At 39.2% G+C, this 26,941-nt stretch overlaps 1 protein-coding gene across 2 annotated transcripts in view; it reads left to right on the top strand.

The window, feature by feature from the left end:
• The window catches only part of RORB (RAR related orphan receptor B), a 225,180-nt gene extending 198,602 nt beyond the window's left edge, over positions 1–26,578 (top strand). For both annotated transcript variants that reach the window (XM_063455034.1, XM_063455033.1), the window contains exons 5-10: positions 3,679–3,800; positions 5,616–5,748; positions 21,289–21,396; positions 22,524–22,634; positions 24,287–24,399; positions 26,088–26,578. In XM_063455034.1, coding sequence (XP_063311104.1) covers positions 3,679–3,800; positions 5,616–5,748; positions 21,289–21,396; positions 22,524–22,634; positions 24,287–24,399; positions 26,088–26,243 — 743 coding nt within the window. In that variant the 3' untranslated portion in view covers positions 26,244–26,578. The remainder of the gene's footprint in view (positions 1–3,678; positions 3,801–5,615; positions 5,749–21,288; positions 21,397–22,523; positions 22,635–24,286; positions 24,400–26,087) is intronic.
• Positions 26,579–26,941: the final 363 nt, after the last annotated feature.

Genomic DNA, 26,941 nt, shown 5'->3' with positions numbered 1-26,941 from the left:
CTATAAATGAATAGGGACTCTGGATTAAAATACTTATTCAATGTAGATTTAACCCCCATTTAAATAATAGCAAGATTGTGATTTAATTTACTCACTGTGCATCAAAATGTTGATTTTTTTTTTTAAATAACAGTAGTAATTAGATTCTTAATAGCAATCAGACGGCATTTATTTTCAAATTTACCGTCATTCATCTGAATTTTTAGCAACTGGCAGGTATTCTGAAATCTTTAACTGCAAAACACCATATGGCTATATCTGTCACGTGATCTCTCTAAGAATGAATCACGTTCACATACCTATTTCTTAGCCACCTGTCTTAATATATTCAGGCTGTTCTCCAAAACACACTCTTACAACATCACAGTCACAAGTGAGAGAGACTTGTATGTAGGGACATAGGGGCTGATGGTGCTTTATCTCAAGGCTCACGTCTCTGTAATTGGCCCATGGATCCTGACACTTCTTATATTTATTTATTCTATCATTACATTTTGCACACCATATACTTTCTCTATAATGTTAATGCAAAGGAAATAGAGTGTATAGCCTTGTGAAGAATAAAGAGAACCAAATTCAAAGTAGATTGGCTGCCCATCACAGAGTTATCATTAAAGCTAATGCTGTTCCCTGTGTGTATCTCTCTAACAGCCCAGCACCATCCAGACAAAGGATGGTTTTGTGTCATTTACCTTTTCTGCTACACTCACTACATACACCTCTTTCTTTATCCCAGGCTGGATATCAGGAACCAGCTTCATGCCTGCTAGAAGGGAGGGAGGGAGAGCAGAAGAAAGGATTTTATAGTTTGCAATTGGTGAGAGAGATAGGTTGATATCACAGGACAATAAGGGAGTGAAAGTAAGCTGCACTTGATTTAAATTCATGTGCAATATTTTTTTCTTGCGAATGTTCTGTTTATACATTATTTTGCTCTGCGTTGTAGAATCAATTAATTAAATGTTTATTCAGGTTTCTGGTAGTGAAGGGGTTAAGGGCTTAGCAGCCTAAAATGAGTTTGAATGAGGTCATTGTAGGCTCACTCTGCATTCTCACTCTGCAGTTTGCATTTTGCTTACAAACAATTGTCATGTAGTTTGTATTGGAGAATTGTGTATTTGAGTTGTCATGTATTTTGTTGTTGGAGAAATTAAAGGGACACTAAATGGACCCAGACCACGTTATCTGTATTCCTAATGCTTTAGAGCTCTTTTAAGGCTACATTTCAGGATGACAATAATAGCAATTGATTTGTGCCCTACTGTATGAATTTGCAAATAATAACTAACAGCATTTATATTATATTCCTGCTATTACTAGGGACATAGAGAATTTGCATCTGTGCCCATGCATACCAAATTATGGGATGTTTATTCATTGAGGGATTCAGTTTAAGCTAACATATTTATTTTCAAGTTATATACTCAACATGCACATATCCGATGGCAGCTCTGCGTTTGGAAATTTTACTGTTTTTTTAAATAATTTCGGGTGCCTTAGGCTCAGCTTGGGACGGTCTGGTTGCCATGCAGTGCTATCAGAAATATTGGGGCCCGTTACACAGCTCAAGGTCTGGGCCACAAGGGAACCCATCCACAGGGAGTGGAATGTATGTGTGTGTGTAAATGATGTAGTGTGCGTGTGTGTGTATGTATGGTATGCATTTTTTGTGTGTGTGTGTGTAGTGTGAGAGAGAGAGTTTGGAGGGTAGAACAGGTGCTGAACTTTGTGGGGGCTGATAGATGCTTTTTATAGAGCATTCAGAGCTCTGAAAGATAGGACCCACGAGAATAAGAGGGCTGCCCCTCACGTCCTGTACAACTCTGCAAAGACCCAGGGAGGGAGATATTTGATCTCTTACCTGGTGTATGTATACACTGAACATAATTATAAGCGCAACATTTTTGTTTTTGCCCCCGTTTTTCATGAGCTGAACTCAAAGAGCTAATACTTTTTCTATGTACACAAAATGCCTATTTCTCTCAAATATTGTTCACAAATCTGTCTAAATCTGTGTTAGTGAGCACTTCTCTTCCATCCACCTCACAGGTGTGGCATATCAAGATGCTGATTAGACAGCATGATTATTGCACAGGTGTGCCTTAGGCTGGCCACAATAAAAGGGTCAATATATATATATATATATATATATATATATATATATTTATATAGGTAAGAGAAAATCAGCACTCCCAGGATTTATACGAAAAAGAAATTTAGGTCTTTATTCCAACAGCCAACGTTTCAGTTCCACTAGGGAACTTTCATCAGGACAGAATACACGGTGTATTCTGTCCTGATGAAAGTTCCCTAGTGGAACTGAAACGTTGGCTGTTGGAATAAAGACCTAAATTTCTTTTTCGTATAAATCCTGGGAGTGCTGATTTTCTCTTACCTATATCTATTAGTGCAATCGAGCACCGGGTCTACAAACAAGTGAGTTGGAGTGCAAGGCTTTTTCCTTTTTTTATATATATTTATATATATATATATATATATATATATACACACACTTTTATATATATACTTTTTCTTTGGTTTTTACTGTATGTATTGGGACTGATGTGTACTGTGGTTGTTGCTGCCGCCCAGGAGTGATGGGAGTGAGCGCAGGGCTTGTTTTTTTGTATTTGTATATAAATATATATATGACTGCAAATCTTTTCAACAAAATTTTCTCCTTTCCACAATTATCCAGTTTAGTGAATTTTCATGCAAGAGATAGAGGGCACACAAATATGAAAGAAACAGCGAAATAATAAACTACACTTCATTACTTTGATTTTTTTTTTCAACAACAGTAACATGGTTGTGATTCAAACAGTATTAACATATTAGGAAGTACTACAGAAGCATAATTTGACCCCAGAGATTGTAGAATAATGAAAAAGCTACTGGTAGGTTATTCATTGTGTGTGACTGTGCTTACATTAAAAGAACTACCTGGCATATGATATAATCTATATATTTATGGTTGATATAACTGCAGCATGTGTTACAGCATATAAATATTTCTATATACAAACAATAACTGCTGCAACTTCGTAACATAACAAGTAAACTAAGATATATATATATATATATATATATATATATATATATAATGTCACATTCTTAGTTTACTTGTTATGTTACTAAGATGCAGCAGTTATTGTTTAAATAATATATTTGTTTACGCAAATTTAATACAAGTAACCAGAAGGGGGAGCTAATTAATTGAAATTGAAATTGACACTCCCCAGGATTTTTACTATTTTGTTTTCTTATTCATATATTTAACCAATATGTATTAGTGACATGTGAAATTGTCACTCTGGCATGATGTAATTTGAACACTTAAAAAAAAATAGGCCAAGATGCTGTCCTGTTTCTAGACCATCATTGGGTAACACGGCTGTTGTTTCCCACATATGTTTACCTATAGGTTTGTGACATTGAGCAGGGCATTAGCTTCATGGAGTAAGGAATTGTGACACTGATTTATTGAGTAGATTTATGGGGCAGAGTTACATTCTGGCCCACCTCTTTAAATGTCACTATCCTCCACTTCTTGGTTATCTACTGTGTATCCATAAAACCTGCATCCTTTTATCTTTCTATATTTTAACTGCATGAACTTAATGTATAGCTTTTCCGTTCTATTTCCAAGTGAATTTTTACCTTATGTCTTTGGCACAGATCGAGTTGCACAGAATATTATAAAATCCCACATGGAGACATGTCAATATACAGTGGACGAACTGCATCAATTAGCTTGGCAGACACATACCTATGAAGAAATTAAATTATATCAAAACAAGGTATAGTATAGACCTCCAACTAGGGGCTGCCATTTTACTATTTCATCTAATTCCTGAGTCTAAGTCCATAAGTCTTTATCTTTGCAGAGTAGGGCTTACTCACTGAATACAAATTCTCCCATTGTCTTCACTGGAATTGCTATACAGTAACCAGGATAAATACTTGCTCTGTTAAGAGAATCCAGCCCATAAATTGTAATATAGAGATCTTAAAATAATATATGCATAATTCGGCAAAAAATTTAGTATAAATGCACCAACTGTAATATATCAAGGTCCACAAAAATAATCTAGAAGCACCTACATCAGAAACACCAAAAATGTGACACTGCAATTACGTCCGTATTTTTACAGGATTGGTGACTTATCAGCTGTGATGGCCAAATGTTGGCGATCTAGCTGCTTCTATTGTTTTCCATAACTCAGTTGGAGACTACTTACTTGAGGTCTTGCTCTTGAGAGCCAAAATTTCCTGGTAGGGTTAGCTCCAGGTTCTGTGATGTACAGAAATAGTTAAACAGGAAAGGTCCTTGAAGGGAAGGTGTTCCACGGTCCTGATTATTCTTGTGTGGAAGGTCGTGCCAATATGGTTTGGGGCCACTTAGATATATTGCCACATTGGAGGTATTGTAAGGGATGAGGCTGCACAATCGAGAAGAGGCCCATTACACAATTAGATTTAGTTGCATGTGACTGAAATATACATCTCAAAGTTAGCTGAGAAATTAGTGTGAAAAATTGGGAATGGTTTTCACATTTTTTAAATAAATTTTATTTTTTAATCACTGGACTTTAAAGGAATCTGTGCAGCAGATGGGAATACATATTTATGTTATTTTGAGTACCAATGCAAAGAAGGAGGCTGAAAAGTATATCACAATTAAGAGTCTAGAGACATTGTAAATAAGAATGTTGATTGCAAAGTATAGAATACAGGTAGAAGTGATATAACACACCCATAAGATGTAAAAGACTTCATAATGTAGCTGTAATATGGCAAAAGGCTCTTCACACAGCATTATTTGTTTTAACATCAGATCTCTAACTGATGTCAGCCATTTTGGCTTGCTTTTTTGCCTGCAGTTAGAGGTCATATTTTTGAATTGTCCATTTTTATTGGCTCTCTCATATAGTGCAATAATTGGTGTAGCTAAGAGCAGTCAACCACAGAGCTGTAGAGAATGTAACAATTGCTACACCAACGGTACCAATTGCTAGACCAACTGCAAAACAGTCAATTAAAATGCACATTTAAATGTCATGCAAAATATAAAATTTAGGATTCCCTAGAATCACTAGTTCACCATAATTCATAGTTTAATGAACATCCATGTGTGTCTATGGATGCAGACTTCATACCTCTCATCAGGGAAGACCATAGAGACTAACTGTCAGTTTTCAAACACTGTCTCACCAAAGGTGCATGTATGACTGAAGAAATCTGTCATATACTAAAAGTGGTGATGTGTTTTTCTTTTTTTTAAATCTCTTTTCTTTGAATACTTGATATAAGGATTATTATGTTAAAAACATTTTTTGAAGTGACAATTGACTTTTAAGGTACATAGTTAGTAAGTCATTAGATCAGTTGTCAAGGAGCAAACTGCATTGAAGTCATTGAGCTCATGGACAGAGTATTTTAACAACCCGCACTCTATGGGCATAACCAGTAATGCAACCGTATCACTGACATTCCATCTTAGGACCATCACAGTTCCAAAACTTTGATTGTATTGAGACAATTTTAGCTTTGACCAAACCGTTACGTGTGAACAAATTTTATTTGATATTTTACTGCTTCATGGTGTTTTACAGACAAGAGAAGCTTTGTGGCAGCAGTGTGCCATTCAAATCACCCATGCTATTCAATATGTGGTGGAGTTTGCAAAGCGAATAACAGGTTTCATGGAACTGTGTCAGAATGATCAGATATTACTCCTTAAGTCAGGTGAGTAGAGAATATGTATGAGGCCTATCAAGCCCATTTCTTTCCTGATATGTACCTGATATCTACCAAATAACCTCACTGAGCATTGAAGTGACACCATAGTCAGGATGGTGCAAAGGGACTCCAGACAATGTGTTGTTTTTTTTGGGCCAGTGTTTGTGACTAAGTGGCTACTAAAAATGACTGGACATACCCCATTTGCAATACCTTGGGTTCTCTACTTTTCAAATGGTATGCCATCATGGGGGTAATTCTCATTCCTGGGCTACAATACGGTCTCAAATGCAACGTAACCAATCTGGCAAATTTCAATGTAAAAAAAATGAAATGCAAGCCTTATATTTGACTCTCTAACTTTTCAAAACACCTTAAAACCTGTACATAGGGGGTACTGTTATACTTGGGAGACTCTTACTGAGCACAAACAAAAGTGTTTCAAAACAGTAAAACATATAACGAGAATAATATGGTCAGTAAAAGTGCAGTTCGTGTGTGAAAAATGCTAAAAAATCTCACTTTTACTAAATATATAATCGTTGTAATACAATTTATCATTTTGAAACACTAATATTTGTGTTCAGCGAAGTCTCCCGAGTAAAACAGTACCCCCCCCCCCCCCCCCCCCCCCTCCCTCCATGTACAGGTTTTATGGTGTCTTGGAAAGTTACACGGTTAAATATAGCGCATGCAAATTTAATTCTCTGTACTTGCTCCCTGGGTTGTTAGGCACGTCAATCAAATTTTAATTAATTAAATCACATAAGTATGTTAAAATATTACTTAAGCATACACGTATAATTTTTATATATATATATACATATATATACATATATATGTATTTAAATTCTACGTGTATACTTATGTAGTTATTTATGTAATTATATATTTATCTATATATGAATATTTGCAGTTATTTGTATTTTATATATAGATAGATATATATATAGAATGTAATTCTAAGTGTTTTTTGTTACCAATATATATGTATTAATAACAAAACACAGTTAGAATGAGATTACATATGTATATATAATTTATTTAATTTTTTAAAAAATATTTTATTTATTTATTTTATTATTTTATTTATTTACTATTGTAATTATACGTATGTATATAAACATAAAAAATATATATATATGTATTATATATACAATATATATATATCTTATATATATGTAACGTCATTCTAAGTATATTTTAAGATTAATATATGTACTTATATTAACATTAAAATACATTACGTTGGGAGCGGAGCCTGGCAGTCATCCTGTACAGACGCCATCTAAACCTGCTCTCCCGAACCCGGAGATAATCTGCCAAAAATCCCCCAAACAAAGCCCCATCGAGCTTCGATGGGTACCCGGCACTGACCAGCGATACGTACCGCACTGATTGATGCCTTTTTTCCAGGCACCCAAGCAGCTCAGGCAACATGTACTAGCTAGGCAGATTGCCTCCCTGGAGGACAAACAACGTTGGACGCATATCAAAATCAGGGGTGTTCCCACCGCGATCACGACTGAGGAGCTACCGCACTACACACGGCGGCTGCTCACAACAATGCTACCCCAAGCAACCACAAAGAAAATAACTCTGGACGGGATCTACAGAGTGACGAGCTCCGCACACCTACCACCCAGCACGCCCAGAGATGTTATTCTGCGCTTATTGACAGAATCTGACAAGATACTAATAATGACCGCCATAAAAGGCAAAACACCGCTGACATTTGAGTGTGCTCAGCTCTCCTTTTTCCAGGACGTTACTAGAGCCACATTGCTGAGGTGAAAGACCTTTGGATCTGTGACAACCGCGCTGCGCAAAGCAGGCATAGCTTACAGGTGGGGGAACATGGGCGCACTGCTTGTCCATCACAACGGGACTGCACACCACCTTGCATCCCCATCCGGGACCCCCATCTTCCTAACGGCACTGGGACTACAACCTTCCACGGCCGTAAGCCAATCGGAGAGCTTGGACCCAGAGGACAGCTCCAATCCAGGACAGTTAACTTGAAACCCACAACCTTTGCCCACTTGACCTTGCACAAGGACTGAGCCCAGAGACAAAATGCACGGCACGGTCACAACCGCCAAAGGGAAGATCCAGACCTCTTGTGATGAGTGTAGTTCCAGAGACCACCAACTCCATTGTTTTACTTTTTTTTCTTTGTTTTGCTACTGCAACTCACTCATCACACGTCGCATCGCATACATGTCTCTGTGCTCCTCTCCCTTTCTTTTCCTTTCTCTTTAATTTTTTTTTCTCTTCACCACAATACAACCGCAGCCTTGGGGCCCCTGCTCTCACAAGAGCGACAGACAGCCCCCCACGTATGATAGAACATTGGCACCCACTCTGGTTTAACACCACTCCGCCCACCCCCACCACCCCCAGGGATAGGGGGATAGAGATGCCACACAGGGTATGACGCATACCGGAGCACCCAACACACGTCATCCCAACTAGCATGGAACTATTAAGAGCTCCACAGGCGAGTACACATAGGCATCCAAACTCACACACCTGAACTGGCTTGTAACACATATACACCTGCTCCTAGGGAGCATCTTTACACTCTCACACTTGTAGTACACCAGGGGAATAACATACATGTAACCATGCCTGTCACAACCTTGTCGACCCCGGGTATGTCACCCAACTTGCTTGCTATATAAAAATGTGCTTATAACCTTGTCATCAATGTTAACGCTATTTAATTGTTCCGCTCAAAATTGTCATGCCACTGTTTCCGTGAGATTCTGTTAACATGCTAAACCAAGCACGCATAAATAAAGAATTAAAAAAACAAAATACATTACGTATCACATTACATATATATATAAGATGTATATATATTATATATAAAACATATATATTTTATATATATAATATATATATATATATATATATATATATAAATATATATAAGTATATATAAAAGTAAATACATTTATTTTATTTTAAAACATGTTTAATAATTTTAAACTTCCCACCAGCAAGAGGACTGTCTGACATTTCAGACAGTCCCCCTGCTGGACGATCCACAGCCAGCTATAGGGGGCCATGTTATTGCTCTTTGAGAGCGATCACATGGCCCCCAGGGGCCTCATTTGCCGGGGGAGGGCAGCCCTCCAGAAGAGGACCGTGGTGGAGGTAAGTCCACCGGAGCTCCTGGGGCTGAAAGCGGTTACGGCGTTCTATGCCGCCGCAAAGTCTTTAAAGCCCATTTAATGCAGGACGGCATAGAACGCCGTAACGGCGTTGGGGGTTAAACATTTTGATTTCTTCCCCTCTCCCTGTGTCTTACCTCTGTCCAGGGAGGGGAGTGTCCAGTGGCATGGTGAGGCCCCCTACCCCCCAGCTACCTGTTACTGCAGGGGGCCCATCTTCACTTCCCAACTGCTCTGCCTAAGTGTCGCAAACCGCGTGGAGTGTTGCCATGGTAACCCTGGCAACGCTCTGATGACCGCGGCAATTGCAAGACTTTGCTTTGTCTTGCGAGTGCCACGGGTCATCAGAGCGTTGCCATGGGTTACCATGGCAATGCTCCACGTCGCTTGTGAGACTTAGACAGAGCAGCTGGGAAGTGAAGATGGGCCCCCTGCAGTAACAGGTAGCTGGTGGCCACAAAGATGCACATATATATAGCGGTAATCGCTATATATATATATGTGCACGTAGTTAATGTGGGGCCGGGGACTCTCTGAGCAGTCCAGGACCCCCAGGACCGCCAGGCCCATGACAACTGTCATGGTTGTCATGCCCTAAAGGCGGCCCTGCATGTGATTATGTCTAATTGTATTTTATTAATAGTTTTCTTATGTGTATTAGTGTATCTCACCGTCACTCTATAGTCATGTGACCAAAAATAATTTACTGACTGGTGAAAAGGCTTTGTGCTGTCAAACAAAACTGATGCAGTTATAGGTTCTGTGTGCTTGGCACTATTGTTAACATAAAATATCACAGATCTGTGTATCTGTTTGTGTTTAACACTTGTATTAAGTTTTATTGATCTGGGACTACAACTACAAGTCTCCCTTGCATATTTGTCAAACTTGCATGACTCCTGACTACTTAAAGGGACACTGCAGACCCCTAAAGCAATTTAGCTTGCTGAAAAGCTTTATGTTTGTCCTTTTTTCCATTTTGGAAACAGTGCAGATTTTAAAAGAAATTTACACTTTTATAAATTGTATTGGTTACACCTCCTGGCTTTTCAAGCAGACATGTCCTGTTACTTCCTGGTTTCTTTAGCTCAGTAAAGCTGACCTTAAAAGGCAAAAATTGCCTAGAACGCCTGCCTTGCAAAGACTCTCATTGAGTTGCGCTGGGAAGTCTGTGATTGGACAGCCACAGGCAGTCTGGGCAGGGTTAGAAGAGGACGGCTTGCAAAGGCAGCAGACAAGAGATTTGCAGTTTGTACAAGCTCTTTTTAGATAAAATGTTAATGAAAAATGCATCATTAAATGCACACACATTTTCTTTTGGGGTATATCTACTAATGAGTGATCTTTTTTATGTTGTATTTGGGCAGGGGGTGTCATCCCCTGCACACAAAAAAATAGCATTTCATGAAGATAAAATCTTTATCTCACTGACATTCCAACTCATGCAAAAGCTTTCAGAAGACAAATTAGAGACCTCTTTGTCTCGTTTATTTTTCCTAGCCTTGACAAAGCTTGATAAAAAGGCAAAGCTACCAATGTCAAGCTATGTCAATCTCTCAGCTGCCATTAGTGAGACATTGGATCCTCCATACTCATACGAGTAAAATACTCATGTTGGCTTATGGCAGATGAAGAGCCAGAAGCTGAAGAGGACCAACAGCAAGACGACGGAAGTAGCCACTAGGGACAGGTTCAGGTAAGTAAAACTCACATCTCCTCCCATACTGTGGCCACCTCACTGCAGTTGGCAAAGTCACCATAGGGGGGTTTTGCTAAATATGCAAAGACCCCAGGAAGTGACAGAGCCACTTTAATAAAAGTGACGTCCAGTTACGTCACCCAAGTAAAAACAGACCACAAACTCATTAGTCATTAGTCAATAGAGCAATGGTCACAATTTTACTTAAATTTAAATAAGTCAGCAATGTAAAACTATGCTAATTAAGTTGATATTAAAAATACCAAACAACTGAGATCATACTCTCAGGTAGCTGTAAATACATAAGGCAGTCATAGGGCTAAATCAGTGTATTACAGAGAATCTGTGAATGCTCTGATAAAAGTTTGACACATTTGATTAAATGAGTATAAAGTATACAAATATAGACTGATGCAAAAGGCTAACATCCAGTATCAGAAAATATGAGCGGATATTTAGCACCAACATATTCTGAGGTGCTTTATAACTACAGAAATGGATTTTTGGAGGTAAAGAAGTACATGCTAAAAAAAGTTTACAATCTCGAGGATTTGAAGTAGGGTGATATTTATCATTAGGTGTCTTGGCCAAGAACACTTACTGGTGAGGTGGTCTGACCAGGATTCTAACCGGGTTTTCCCAGTTTTAAGGCAGTGATGTTACCATTACCCTAATTTATTTATTTATTTATTATTGCCATTTATATAGCGCCAACATATTCCGCAGCGCTTTACAATATTATGAGAGGGGGATTTAACTATAAATAGGACAATTACAAATAAACTTACAGGAACAATAGGTTGAAGAGGACCCTGCTCAAACGAGCTTACATTCTATAGGAGGTGGGGTGTAAAACACATTAGGACAGGAATTTACAATCAAATAAGGTGGGCTACCCTTTAGGAGAGGGCAAGAGACAGGTATGTGAGGTAAGGGTTAGTCTTGGAGGCCATAAGCTTTCCTAAAGAGATGGGTTTTAAGGCACTTCTTAAAAGATGCAAGACTAGGGGAGAGTCTGATGGCGGTAGGCAGGCTATTCCATAGGAAGGGAGCCGCCCGTGAGAAGTCCTGCAAGCGCGAGTTGGCCGTACGAGTGCGGACAACGGACAGGAGGTGGTCACGGGCAGAACGGAGAGACCGAGAAGGGACATACCTATGGATCTGTGAGGAGATATAAGAGGGGCTAGAGTTGTTCAGTGCTTTATAGGTGTGAGTTAGTACCTTGAATTGACTCCTATAGCATACAGGAAGCCAATGTAAGGACTGGCAGAGGGGTGAGGTGTGAGAGAAACGACTAGAGAGGAAAATCAATCTAGCAGCAGCATTCATTACGGACTGTAAGGGTGCAGTACGGCTATTGGGAAGACCAATCAGGAGAGGGTTACAATAATCCATGCGGGAAATTACTAGAGCATGGACAAGCTCCTTGGTAGTATCTGGTGCAAGAAAGGGGCGGATGCGGGCTATGTTTTTAAGATGGAATCTACAGGATTTGGCAACATGCAGGATGTGAGGCTCAAAGGTGAGACCAGAGTCAAGTATGACGCCAAGACAGCGCGCTTGCAAGGATGGACTAATGTTGGTACCACAAACTTGGAGGGAGAGCGAAAGATGAGGATCAGTATTAGGAGGAGGAAAGACAAGGAGCTCAGTTTTTGAGAGATTGAGTTTCAGAAAGCGGGAGGACATCCAGTCAGAGATGGAAGAAAGGCAAGCAGTGACACGTTGCAGGACGGCAGAGGAGAGGTCCGGGGAGGAGAGATATAGCTGGGTGTCATCAGCGTACAGGTGGTAGTGAAATCCAAAAGAGGTAATAAGTTTGCCAAGAGAGGCAGTATAAAGAGAAAATAGAAGGGGACCAAGGACGGAGCCTTGGGGAACTCCAACTGAGACAGGGCAAGGGGAGGAGGTATCATTAGAAAAGGAGACACTGAATGAGCGTTGGGAGAGATAAGAGGAAAACCATGAGAGGACAGAGTCACAGAGACCAAGTGATTGAAGAGTTTGAAGAAGGAGAGCATGATCAACGGTGTCAAAGGCCGCTGAGAGGTCAAGAAGAATTAGTATGGAGTAGTGGCCTTTGGATTTAGCTGCGATTAGGTCGTTAGTAACTTTGATAAGGGCAGTCTCTGTAGAGTGGAGAGGGCGGAAGCCAGATTGAAGGGGGTCAAGGAGAGAGTTGGAATTGAGGAAATGAGACACACGGGTAAAGACAAGTCTTTCCAGAAGCTTTGAGGAAAAAGGGAGCAGGGATATGGGACGGTAGTTAGAGGGGGTGGATGGGTCGAGGGATGGTTTTTTTAGTATAGGTACTACAGTGGCATGTTTAAGGTCAGCAGGGACGATGCCAGAAGAGAGCGAGCAGTTGAAGATGTGTGTTAGAGAAGGCACAAGACAAGTGGAGAGAGATCTAATAAGGTGAGATGGGACAGGATCGAGCAGGCAAGTGGTGGGGCGAGAGGAGCAAAGAAGAGCAGCCACCTCTTGGTCAGTAGCTGGGGAGAATGTCTGAAGGGTAGGAAAGGCATGATCTATGTGTGATTGAGAAACCGAAAGGCAAGGAGGGGAGAATTCTTTCCTTAGCTGTTCAATCTTGTCAGTGAAGTAACATGCAAAATTATCAGCAGTAAGGTTAGTTTTGGGGGTGGCCACAGCAGGGCGAAGAAGAGAATTAAAGGTGTGAAAGAGACGCCTGGGGTTGCGGGAACATGAACTAATGAGAGCGGAAAAATAGGACTGTTTGGCAAGGGCAAGGGCTGCACTGTATGAACACAATATGAATCTATAATGGAGAAAGTCTGATTGGGTACGAGACTTCCTCCAGGAGCGTTCAGCACAACGGGAGCATCTTTGCAGGTAGCGCGTTGATTTAGTATGCCATGGTTGGGGGCGGGTCCTCCTCGAGGTGCTTGTTTGGAGTGGCGCTGCAGTGTTCAAGGCAGATGTAAGAGTAGAGTTATATATGGAGATGGCCTGTGAAGGACAGGAGAGGGAAGGGATGGACAGCAGTTGTGAATCAATGTCAGCTGACAACTGTTGGAGATCAAGAGAATTAAGGTCCCTCCTGAGTTGAGGGGGGTTAGGCTGAGGTTTTTGGGTGAGGGGGTACATGAGAGCAAATGATAAGAGGTGGTGATCAGAGAGTGGATATGGAGTGTTGCAGATATTAGATACTGTACATGCATAAGTGAAGATTAGGTCAAGGGTATTGCCAGCTACATGGGTGGGAGAATTTGCCCACTGCGATAGCCCGAGGGAGGAAGTAATTGAAAGTAGTTTAGTGGCTGCAGAGGTCAAAGGTGGGTTTATAGGAATATTGAAGTCCCCGAGAATTAGGGATGGAATGTTAGAAGAGAGGAAATAGGGTAGCCAGGCAGCAAAGTGGTCAAGGAAGAGAAGAGGGGAACCAGGGGGATGGTAAATAACAGCAATGTTAGCAGAGAAGGGTTTGAAAAGGCGAATTGAGTGTATTTCAAATGACGGGAAAGAGAGAGAAAGGGGGGTGGGAAGAGGTTTAAAAGAGCAGTGAGGGGAGAGGAGAAACCCAACACCACCACCTTTACATTCAGAGTTTCTTGGGTTGTTGGTAAGTTGGAGACCACCGAAGGACAAAGATGCAGGGGTGGCAGTGTCAGAGGGGGAGAGCCAGGTTTCTGTTATGGCTAGTAAATCTATAGAACGAGAGATGAAGAAGTCATGGACAGCAGTGGATTTAGTTATATTGCAAACAGAGCGTGCGTTCCAGAGGGCAGTATTGAAGGAGGATTTAGAGGAACATGAGATGGGTATGAGATTAGTGTGGATCCTTGGGTTAGTATGTGCTGAGTTTGTTGCGAGGGGGCCGGGGTTAGGAGAGACATCACCAGCAGCTAGGAGCAGAAGGATAGAAAGGAAGTGAAGGTGGGAGTAGGATTTGAAAGTTTTGTAAGAGGGTATGTATGTAGAGGATTTGGGAGGAGTTGGTGGAGATAGGCTGGAAAGGTATGTGTAGAGTGCATGGGATGAATAGAGAGGGGAGGGGAGTAAGGTGGAAGTAATAATTATGGTGTTGCTAGGGACAGGTGAGTGAAAGGATAGGGATATTTTAGTGATGAGAGAAGTTAGTGTTAAAGTGAAAAATAGAAGGGAGAACATTAGAAAAAATGTGTATTATATAGATATGTAGATCATATATACAAACACACAAATATCAATGAGTGATTAAACCAATGTAAGGATGCAGTGTGTTAAATAAATTCAGGTGAGGAGAGGTTGTCTCCGTGACAATCTTTTCAATGACGTCATCTGTGAGAAATAATTTTAGGTATGCCAAAGGATCATTGTGCTCATAATACTATGATGCTGATTGTGAAAACAATCACTAAAAAAATAATGTGGCACTTGGCCACTTGGGAGACGTAAGGCTACTGAAATAGAATTGAAAAAAGAATAACAAATCTTTCTTTGAAAAAAGGGGGTCCCAAGTTAAAAGACTATGGTTACCGATTCTCAAAGAAAGCTTAGATTACCCACATATAACATGTATAGCCCACTATAATTGGTAAGAAACAAAAAATTAAAATATGAACTTTATAAGTATTTAACCTCCCTGGCGGTATTCACGAGCGTGACTCGGGGTTAATTTTCGCTGCCAGAAGCGGTAACCCCGAGTCACGCTCGGGGTAGATAACTCCGAGTCTCCTTACCTTCTCCTTGCGATCCAGCGATGTTCCCGCGCTGTGATTGCCGGTGAGAGCCCCGGCGGATGCCTCCATCTGACCTCCTGGATCCGTCTCTGTGAGCCGCAGAGGCTCATGGGGGCGGAACTGGGCGGGTAATTCAAATGCATAAAGTATAAAAGTGACACACACACATAAAGTTAGGTGATACAGTGAAATCCTGTCAGATTACATTGTATCACCTCAGATTTGACACAGTATCACCTCAGATTTGAAATTTGATCATCCTACACTGCCCTGCCTGCCCTTTTTGCTGTAATTTCTGCCCATAAAATAATTTTTTTATAAATGGCATCAAAGCGTCACTTTAGCATCTCCAAAGCGGGTTTGGATCAGATGAGTGACAGCGGCAGCGACACAGAGCCCCTCACAGAATTGAGCGACTGCGATAGCGATTCGTGGCAAGATTCGTCATCCGACTCTGACAGTGACCAGAGAAGTGGCGACAGCGACGATTCTGCACCCGAGCTCAGTGATGTGCGCACTTGGTGCCTTATTGATTGCGGTATGGATGAGGTACCGCCGCCAAGATTTCCGTTTACTGGATCACCTGGGATGAAGGTAGACGTTGAGCACAATTATTACTTTGGCATACCTAAAATTATTTCTCACAGATGACGTCATTGAAAAGATTGTCACGGAGACAAATCGCTACAACGAGCAGCAATCAGCTACTCTGCACAGCAAGTTTTCCAGGAACAGAAAATGGGAACCGGTGACTAAAGAGGACATCTGGAAGTTTCTGGGGCTAATACTTCTTCAGGGGGTGGTGGGGAAACCCCAGCAGAAATGGTACTGGACTACCAATAAATGGCTGGCAACCCCATTTTTTGGCACCATCATGTCCGAGTACCGATTTTCCCTCATAATGAAGAATTTGCACTTCACCAACAACAAGGAATTTGACGAAGCCACACATCCAGCGCCAAAACTCAAGAAGATCTGGGAAGTATACCAAATGATCCTAAAAAATTTCCAGCAGGCCTATGTGCCAGATAGAGACATCAGCATTGATGAAAGTCTGATGGCTTACAAGGGACGCCTCAGCTGGATTCAATACATCGCATCCAAGAGAGCACGGTTTGGAATAAAATCCTATATGCTCTGCGAGTCTGCCACTGGCTATATATGGAATTCCGTCATATACACCAGTAAAGGAACACAATTCAACCCCAGGTACAGCGGCTATGGGATGGCAATGTCCTCAGTCCTTACACTGCTTGAGCCATTGCTGAATCTGGGGTATTGTGTGACAACGGACAACTTTTACACATCGCCTGAGCTGTACGAGTTTCTGATAAAACACAAGACTGATGGATATGGAACCGTTGGGGCCAACCGACGTGACCTGCCATCTATGTTTGCCAAGAAAAAACTGAAAACAGGAGAAATGGTTGCCTGGCAGAAAGGAAAGATGATGGCAATGCGTGACAAAAAAGACGTATGCCTAATGAGTACAGTGCATAACACCTCCACTGCCATGGTCCACACAAGAGGTGGGAAAGATGTAATGAAGCCACAACTTGTGATTGACTACAACAACACCATGGGAGGAGTCGATAGAGCTGATCAGGCGATGACATTTTATCCGGCTATGCGGAAACAACAACAAAAAATTACAAAAAAATCTTCAGGCATCTACTGGAACAATGCCTCTGGAATGCCTATATACTGCACAGAGGAAAGAGTGACAAGCCTCTTGTTCATTCTGACTTTATCTGGAAGGTGGCGGAGCGGATTTTTGTGAACTACCAAACGGCATCAGTGGCCGTGAACAGATCTGGACGTCGTGCTGTTGACGTTGTCAACCCAGAACGCCTGACTGGTCGTCACTTTATGGATTACATCCCGCCAACCGCAAAAAAGGCAGCACCTACAAGGATGTGCGTAGTTTGCTGCTCAAAGCGAGATAGCAATGGAAAAAAAATCAGAAAGGAAACCAGATTCCATTGCCCTGATTGTGATGTCGGTCTATGTGCAGTCCCATGTTTCAAAATTTACCACACCCAGGATGTTTACTGAATTTTCTTTGTTTGACAAATTTCATTATTTATTACATTATTGAATAAAATTATATTATTTATTAGATTATAATTCATGATTTTATGTTTCGAACTTTAGCACATCTGAGAGTACTTTTGGTAAGGTTTAAGAAAGTAATTACTGGCCTACAATACATAACACCAAATTTCCATGCAAAAAAATGGTACAGCTTTTGGTACAAAATTCCTGACATAATCATACCGCCAGGGAGGTTAATGGGCATATCTACATAATAGTGAAAAAGAAAAAAAAAAGACAGTGAAAAGCACGAAAGTGACTTGTGAAAAGTGTAATATTAAAAAGGAGAAACCTAGGGGGTCTGCCTATCTGGCTTGTAAATATCAAGCACAGCAAGCATGAGAAAAATATACTAATTCTTGATCAACCCAAGTAGAAAGATAGTATCAAGAAAGACAGCTGTTTAGTGATGAAATGTTATTCCAAGTGGAATGCTAAAATCTAGCCAATTAAATAGCAACAGTCTATGGGGATCAGAAGACTTCTTTGCAACTATAATCAGTGTTGTGGTTTGTAGTGGGGAAGGGGGTAGGTAATTATTGCTATGAACTCCTACCCTCCTGTTTTCCCCTTTAAATCCCATATTCACCCTCTTTTAAGTAGAGTGTGGTCTAATTATTAAGATGGGGGTGGCAAATAAACACTCTATATTCAACTACACTCCTGTTCCTTATAATCAGACTCTACTAATATACCAGTTTACTTCCATTATCTTCCATTATTTTCAAAATATATCTAATTTTGAATCTAAATGCCAAGCTTTATTCTTCTGTTCCCCATATACTGCTGCTATTTAATAGGCTAGATTTTAGCCTTCCACTTGGAATAACATTTTATTACTAAACAGCTGTATATATTCTCCCGCTTGCTGTGAGGCAAACCGATAGGCAGACCCCCTAGGTTTCTCCTTTTCAATATTACACTTTTCCCAAGTCACCTATTTTTTTGTTTTTCACTATGTCGTTATTTTTAATTTTCACTATTGTGTAAATGTGCCCTTTAAATACTAATAAAGTTTATATTTTACGGTTTTGTTTCTTACCAATTATAGCGGGTTATACACGTTATGTGTGGTTAATCTAACCTTTTTTTGAGAATCGTTCCCCATAGTCTTTTGACCTGGGACCCCCTTTTTTAAAGACAGATTTGTTATTCATTTTCAATTTTGTCTTGTCTGGGCTAAGCCCATATTACCTATTTAGTCCACTCTTGACTCTGGGGTCAGGTTTTTCCTGCCCCTCTAGTCGTGTAATGTTTTCTCAAGGCTACTGAAATACTTCATTTAAAAGGGGCATCATCTATTCATCTCCAGAAAACTATAAACAGCTTGTTACAATAATAAATCGTGCTCTTGTGCATATGGCACTAATGTTGCGAGTAGCACAACACTTGGCTGTAATTCATTTTCATAATTATTGCAGCTGTTCCTGTACTTGGCATGACTTTTCTACAAAAGAATTAGGTTAATTCCATATTACTCAGTTTGTGAAAATGTTGAAAAAAAAAAAAGTTCAAATTAGAATAACAATTGAATGTATAAAACCAATTCTCCATGTAATTCACAATTAGCACAATTGCAATAGTAAATATGACAATGCTTGCTAACAGACAGCTAATAATAACTGCTTCATTATCCTGTGTCCAGGAGATATCATATTTCTGATTGATTATTGATTATTCAGCTTCTTTATTTAATTCTCTATTTGGTTTTGGTTAATGATTTGCTCTTCTTAATCATTGTTGTTTCATGTTTCTCTTTAATTATATTTAATTATATTATTATATTAGTGAACATGATTGCTACACTGATCATAAATATCTAAACCTATTAAAATGACTCTAGTACATTTTGTCACTGTCACAGCTATGGATGACATATACATAAAATGTCACAAATTGTTTCTTCGTGTTCTACATTAAAAGTGCTGCCATGAAAGATTCACATTGCAGGAAGGAAGTGCACTCATTAAAAGACCACTCCACTCTTCAGCTTTCTGAAGTGCTTTATGTGAGTGGAGTCCGTGGCGTTTGTGACGGTTTATAAGAGTTTATTGAAATTGTCACTTTTATATTTGGTTGGCAGAGACAGCCACATGAGTTTTATTCCGCTTCCTTTAGCTCCACGGAGTAAATGGAAGTGGCAGTACTATTATCACAGCACACTGAAATGCTTAGGAAATCTCAATGAAGCCTCTGATTGGAGTATTCGCTGCCACTGAAAATCTGTGCTAAGGAAAAAGGGGAGGGCTTGAAAAGGCTGCAGACAAGAGATCTGCTGCTTTCACAAGCTGTTTTTAGATATCCATTCAAAGAAAAAATGCAAAAATAAATTGTAAATGTTCCCCCCTTTTATAATATTGCATATGGAATTAGTTGGCGCTATATAAAAAAAAACAATAATAATAATAATAAAAAGGCAGAACATATCAAATGTTCTTAGCAAGAACCACATCAATATATAAAAAATAAATCATTCCATTTGTCAACCTTTTTAAAACAATGAGCTACCCCAAAAATACATAAAAATAAAGATAGGGGTTTAAATTGTGAACAGGCACACAATTCCACTTGGCACATGCCCATGTATATTACTGGTTTACAAGATAATGAAAAAGACCATTCGTTTTCAAATTATTTTATTCTGAAAGCCTAGAAGATCCTCAGCACTTCATCACTGCTAATCTATACCATGCATTCAATCAATCATGAAGTTCTCACACATCCATCAGCTTCAGTTCTTCACAGATGAGCATGATAATCTTTTGCAGAATTAACCTCCGTAGAGTTTGAGATAATTATAATTGCAGCTATAGTGTTTCAGCCATCCACAGGAGGCATTTTCTGTCTGTTTTTCTACTTCCTGGTAAGTATTCAACGGGACCTGAGAATTGCAGAAAGAAAATTGCTTCCCAGGCCTGTTAAAATAAAAATATGCAATACTTCTTATATTTTGATTTTGATTACCCATAAATTGCAAGTAGAGACTTATTTTAAAGGGGCAATCGTGCTGAAGCTGCAGACAATTGCCCCTGTGACCAGTCTAAGCACAATTTTAAAAGTTTGTTGACACACACACTACCACATAAACACACACTCACACAAGATATACATAAACAAGACCACAAAGCAATGCTTTTTATGCTCCACCCAGTCCCCCACTGACTCTGGTCAAAGATCCATTCTATTCCCTCCAACCATACGTCAGTAATGAATAAACAGTGGTGACAGTCAACAAACTAGTCCCCTATACAGCACTAAACACAGCATTACTCCTCCAGATGGGCTTCGGCTCCTTATGCCTCAGGAGACCTTTGGCTGAATCTTGAAGAACACCACATGGGCTTTGATGTGGTGACTTGTTTGGAGGCTCAGCCTTCAAATAGTATCCTTGTGTGTGGCCCTGCCCCCCTCTGACTGCTTGGCTGTGGCAACAGGAACTTCTCCTGAGGTCTGGCATGGTCTGGCATTGCTGCACAGTCAGAGTGGAGGAACTACCGGCCCTGTCTGTACGCACAAAAGAGCAGATGCAGGACACCCAAACTCTCTTGGGACCTGGTTTCACCACTGGGGAAAGGATAAACAGTGGAGAATAAAGATTTTTCTGAAAAAGTCATGACACTCTGACGGAAACTGAATTACCACCAACTGGATCAAAATAATTATTTTGCAATTACATTATTTCACTAAAACTCATCAAACATTGTTGTCCTTCTCATGAAGGAATTTCTGTAAGATGAGATGGCCTAAAGATGTGATGTTATACCAATATGTAGTAGGACAGTTTAAGATAAAAATAAAACATCTGTTCCTTTCATTTTTTTTTCTATTTTGAAAATAAAAGATTGTTTTTGTGGATTTTGTAACTTTTATATATTTTTTCTTTTGACAGGGTGTTTGGAAGTTGTATTAGTAAGAATGTGTCGTGCCTTCAATCCATTAAACAACACTGTTCTTTTTGAAGGAAAGTATGGAGGGATGCAGATGTTCAAATCATTAGGTACAATTTTTTTTTTCTTGTCTACATATTGAATGGTCTTATATACTTTTGCATGAAAATTGAAACTAGAAGTGAAAAAAAGCCTTTAAGCTAAAACTCCAACATAGCAATCAATCATTTCTAACAGGGAAGTTTCCACTGACTTTTAGATGTATATAAAATGCCATCAGGACCAGGGCTACCTCTAAGCGAACTACGCAGCTGCCTAGGCGGCAACACCCCAGGTGGATCAATCCCTGGGTGACCGGCAGGAAAGGAGCACACTGCTAAAATCTCCTCTCCTGCCAGTCACTCCCTATTGTGTGACCAAGAGGACCATGGCAAAGGGTCTTCTTTATCCTCTACCTGGCCTGACACAATGTGCTCAATAAGAGCAACGAGCAGATTTCCTGTCAGAACAGGTAGAGGAAACAGGAGATCTTCTACGATGGTCCACTCGGCCAAGCTACATGTGGGTAAACAGGTGGGGGGAAATACCACAAAGGGATGGGGGTGGGGGCAGATGGACAAAGAGGAACACAGAAGGGCTGGAGGGAGAAAGAGATACACAGAGGGGCTTCAGTAGTTCCAAGTTTTATGCTTTTAATTTTTTTTCTACAAATCTGTTTTTAAAAATTGAAGGTGACTTTTTTGGGGGGGGTGGGGGTTGCAAGTAGCTGCTCTTGCCTAGATCGCAAAATAGTCTAGCACCAGCCCTGCATGGCATTACCATAAACAGGTTAATAGTAAATACTGTATAATATCATTGATTTTTTTGTAGACATTCTAAAGCAGTGCATTCCAATCTGTAAGGGTTCTTTTTGTTTTGTTTTTAATCATTTTATTAATTATTCAGTCGATTACACAGCTATAAAAGCAGTGTTAACATGTAGAAATGTTTCACAAGGAAATATTACCTCTTTTAAAAGAGTATTACAGAATACAACTAAAACATCTATTGCTAAAGACAATTAGATTTTGTGTTTTTCTCACTCCACATGGTGCTGATTGAAATTCCGAGATTTAAACTAACCAAAATTATTAATTCCAATATCACCTGGTCCCTTTCCTTGATTGGAATCTGAGCTCCAGGCACATATGAGCAATGATTAATATCTCGTTCTCACTTTGGTTTCATTGACCTCCAGGTTCTGATGATCTAGTGAATGAAGCATTCGACTTCGCAAAAAGTTTATGTTCACTTCAGCTTACCGAGGAGGAAATAGCCTTGTTTTCTGCAGCTGTACTAATATCACCAGGTACTAAATAAAATAATTATTTCATTATAGTATAATAATATAATACAAAATATATGTACTACTAAGTTATACAAATATTGTTTAAAAAAAAAAAATCTAAATAATTTTATGGATTTTTAAGCATATTTGATCTGTCTCTAAATCTTTGCATGCAAGAGGATCAAGATAACAATGTTTTTTCCGAGTCCTTGGTACTCCAAAAAAAAATACTTTTGCTTTTGACATTGAACCATTTAAGTTAGAAGCTGGCAAATAGATCACTCAAAATTGACTGTATCAATTTATCTCTGTTATATTAATTCTTGAAACACACGTGACAAATCCTAATATTACTAATCTTTTTTAAAATATGTACAAAACATTTAATAAATCATGTAAAATAAATGCTTTGCAGCAACAAGCTATTTTAATCTTACCTGTACCAGCAAATCCCACCCAAGTTAACATGCTGACCAAGTAATTACAATACAATTAAATTGAACCTGTCATGACAAATTAACTATAAATTGTAATACCTACTAAAAGGCTCCCAGACTACTTAATCTCATTCAAGTGGTGTAGGTGCAGTGCCCCTGTCTGTTTAATCCTACAATGTAAACTAATACAGTTTCTGAGAAACTGCAATGTTTCATTGCAGGGTTACATCCTCCTCTAGTGGCTGTCTTCTTGTGGCTGTTACGTTCTCCAATAGAGGTGCTTTCTGCTCCCTTATGGAGTTTTACTCCAAGAAACAAGGTTGGACATCCTCAAGCTTTGCGTGAAAACATCTAACATCTTCAAATTCTCCATAGCTATCCTTTCCTATGGGGAAGCTTTAATGCACACGCAGCTCTTGCTGCACATGCACTTTAGGGCAAACCAGTTCCCTGATGTCGGGGGAGAAGAAGACCTCGGGAAGGTGCCTCGGTGCTGAAATTAAAGTTAAAAAAAAGACAGGAATGATAGAAGGGGAACCTAACAAGTTAAGGAAAGGGACTCTATTGCATTAGTAATACAGGCTTGTAGTATAGTGTTCATTTAAGAAAATAATAATATCCTAATGATACATTATATATTTAATAGCTTAAGGATATATTCATACAACACGTACCTTAGTTTCTACACAGTTTTGGCATTCCCCACATTCCCACCCACACCCCCATTCTCTCTTACCTTATGCCCCCTTCCTCCAATGGACCAGTGAAACAACTCATCAACCGGCCAAAATTATGATTTTTTTTTTTTGCCAGCCCTTTGGCATCTGAAAGGAGTGACATCTGCTTATAATGGAGTAACATCTGCAAGCCATGCTCACCAGAGGATAATCACAGCAGTAACAGTGCATGCACTGTAGTTGCTCTGATAAGACCAGGATTGCTTCATGTGGGTACCAGGTAAAAGGAAGTTGAAATCTACCATAACAATGTTCATAAAATCTTGTACTTGGTTTAAATTAGTCTTGTACAAGGTTTGCTCCACTAACATTTTATGTAATGTTTTGTGCTCCATGACAGGTGCGCTTTAACGATAGAGTATTTGGGATCTATAGAAATTCATCTTTAGTCTTTGTTTTTTTGTTAAACACTGTACTCTTATAATCATAGTGCTTGTTGTGTTGATGGTTTCAGTTGCCTAACATGTTTATTATTATTTTTTTGTTATTTATGGTTCAGAACGACCTTGGCTGATAGAGCCAAGAAAAGTCCAGAAACTTCAAGAAAGGATTTATTTTGCACTTCAGCATGTGATTCAGAAGAACCACTTAGATGATGAGACGTTGGCAAAGGTTAGTCTTTTGATACACAATGGGAATTTTGAAATTGGCACTTTTATTAAAGCAACAGTGTAATTGTTAAACTCTATCTGTATATTTCCACTGACAACATATTTGTTCTCCAAAAATCACTTAAATTAAGGCAGATTTTCTGGGAAAAGTGTTTCAAATTAGGTTAAACATTTAACTATATTAAAGAAGCACTCCACACACCTAAAATACTTTTGCTTGCTGAAGTGCTTTATCTGTGAAGAGTGTGTCCTTTTTTTCACTTGGCAAAAAGTACAGATTTAAAAAAAAAAAAAAAGAAATTGATACTTTTATAAATTAAGTTTCTTACTGGCTGTTAATCAGACAACAGGTCATGTTACTTCCTGGTTGGATTAGCTCAGTGGAACTAAGCTCAAGAGGCAGCAATTGCCCAAATCATGTGCCTTGCAAAGATGTCTTATTGAGCTGCATTGGTTCTGTGATTGGACAGCCACATAAAGTCTGAGCTGGGGAAGAAATAGAGGGCATGCAATGGATGCAGAGAACATATCTGTGGTTATTGTATTCTGTTTTTAGATATACTCCCAATACAAAAAGTGCATAATTAAATTAATGTATGTTTTCATTGGAGGTATATCTACTAAACTGCTATATCTTATGATCCCTGAGTTGACCACTAAGTCCAAACAGCACCCTATCCATGTCTACTCTTTAGAAGTATATAGCTAGGTGCCAAACATTTTGTGGTGTGGCCAAACAGGACAAAACTCCCAACTTGCATATCTCAAGTTGGACTTTAGAAAGTTCCCCTTGGGTAGAGAAACTTGAGAAATCATGTTTCCACAACTATCCCAGAGTTTCCAGCTTGACATTCAAATGAGTACAGACATTGGTTTAAACACATGGATTATGATCTAAACGTATCAGTCACTAGAAACCAGCCATGGACTGTACTTTTGCAATCTTATGGCACTGGTTCAAGCTCACGTTTCTGTGCATGTAGGGTGTGGGGGCTCTTCTCAAAGCCCAACTCGAGATATGCAGGTGATACATTTTCTATTAGCACTGTGGGGAGTTTTATTGTGTTTGGTCTCTATGTACTTTTAGTCACCTAGCTATATTCTCTCCAAAAGACTTCAACATCAAGACCATAACCAGCGCCATGCTGGTTAACATTGTACAGTTCATGTCTGGTCTCTGGTTACTGATCCTTTTGTATCATAACCAATGCTTTGGTTTACAAAAACGTCAATGTCCATTCCTAAGAATATGTGCAAAAATGTAAAGTCTGAAGCATAATGTCTGTCTGTGCTTATTTGCATGTCAAGCTGGGAACTCTGGCATAGTTGTGGAGCAAATGAAAACATGATTTTTTGAGCTTCTGTGCCCAAGGAGGACTTCTCAAAGTCCAACTTGAGATATGCAGGTGATACACAACAGTCATTTTTCTTTTGAAGTATGAGACATGCTAAAATATCACCGTTATCTAGATAGGCGACACTAGGAAAAGCATTTCTACCAACAAAAAAAAAAGATATAGTTAGTACTAAAGGATAAATGATAGTTACAAATGTCAATTGCACTCTTATTCACAGATATGTTAATATATCAACACACACACACACATACAAACACAACGATACATATAGTTGTATGCACTTAACTGTTCTTTGAAAGTTAATAAAACTTGCTGTTTCTTTTCTTCACAGTTAATAGCCAAGATACCAAACATAACTGCACTTTGCAACTTGCATGGAGAGAAGCTGCAGGTTTTTAAACAATCTCATCCAGAGATAGTGAACACACTGTTCCCCCCATTATATAAGGAGCTTTTCAATCCAGATTCAGGCACTGGCTGCAAGTAAAGACAGTGGGATTTTCACATTGCTTTGGAATGCATCACTACTAAGACAAAAGAAATGTGCTCAAGAGGACTTACTTAAAAAAAAATTAAAAAAAATAAAAAACATCACTACAGCGGCACTAGGAATGTCCTGCACTTACTAGAATTATTTTTCACCGCTACAGTTTGAAGAATGTAAATATGCACCTCTGAGTGGGGCTCTCTTTCTCTTCTTACTTTTTTTTTTTTTGGAACTGACCATGTAACACTTCTGCTGCCAGAGGGATCTGCAGAGGAAGTATTGCAAACTCCTCTGGCAGCGGAAAGATTCGTATGAAACACTGGGTGTATTTACTTTTTATATATACATATATATATATGTATAATTTGAGAGACAACGGTTTATAGAATTTTATTGTAGATATCAATAAGAGCATATACTTTTATGGTATTACTCTTCTGGACTACTGTTCAAATTTAATTTAAGTGATTTATTTCTATGTTCTAGATGCATGTGTAGTTTTTGCAAAGTGGTATATGTATATATATATATATACACATTTCTAAACAGACACACACGCTTTATATACACACACGCTTTATATATATATATGTGTAAATATAGCATATATATAGAGAGAGAGCAAAGTAGCAAATTGTATATATGTAAGAGTGTGTGTCTAAATGTGTATATATATATATATATATATGTATACCACA

Source organism: Pelobates fuscus, chromosome 5 (assembly GCF_036172605.1).
Source record: "Pelobates fuscus isolate aPelFus1 chromosome 5, aPelFus1.pri, whole genome shotgun sequence".
NCBI classification, from domain to species: Eukaryota; Metazoa; Chordata; class Amphibia; order Anura; family Pelobatidae; genus Pelobates; species Pelobates fuscus.
Note: the sequence above shows the minus strand (reverse complement) of the source record. Positions and strands in the feature narration are given on the sequence as shown.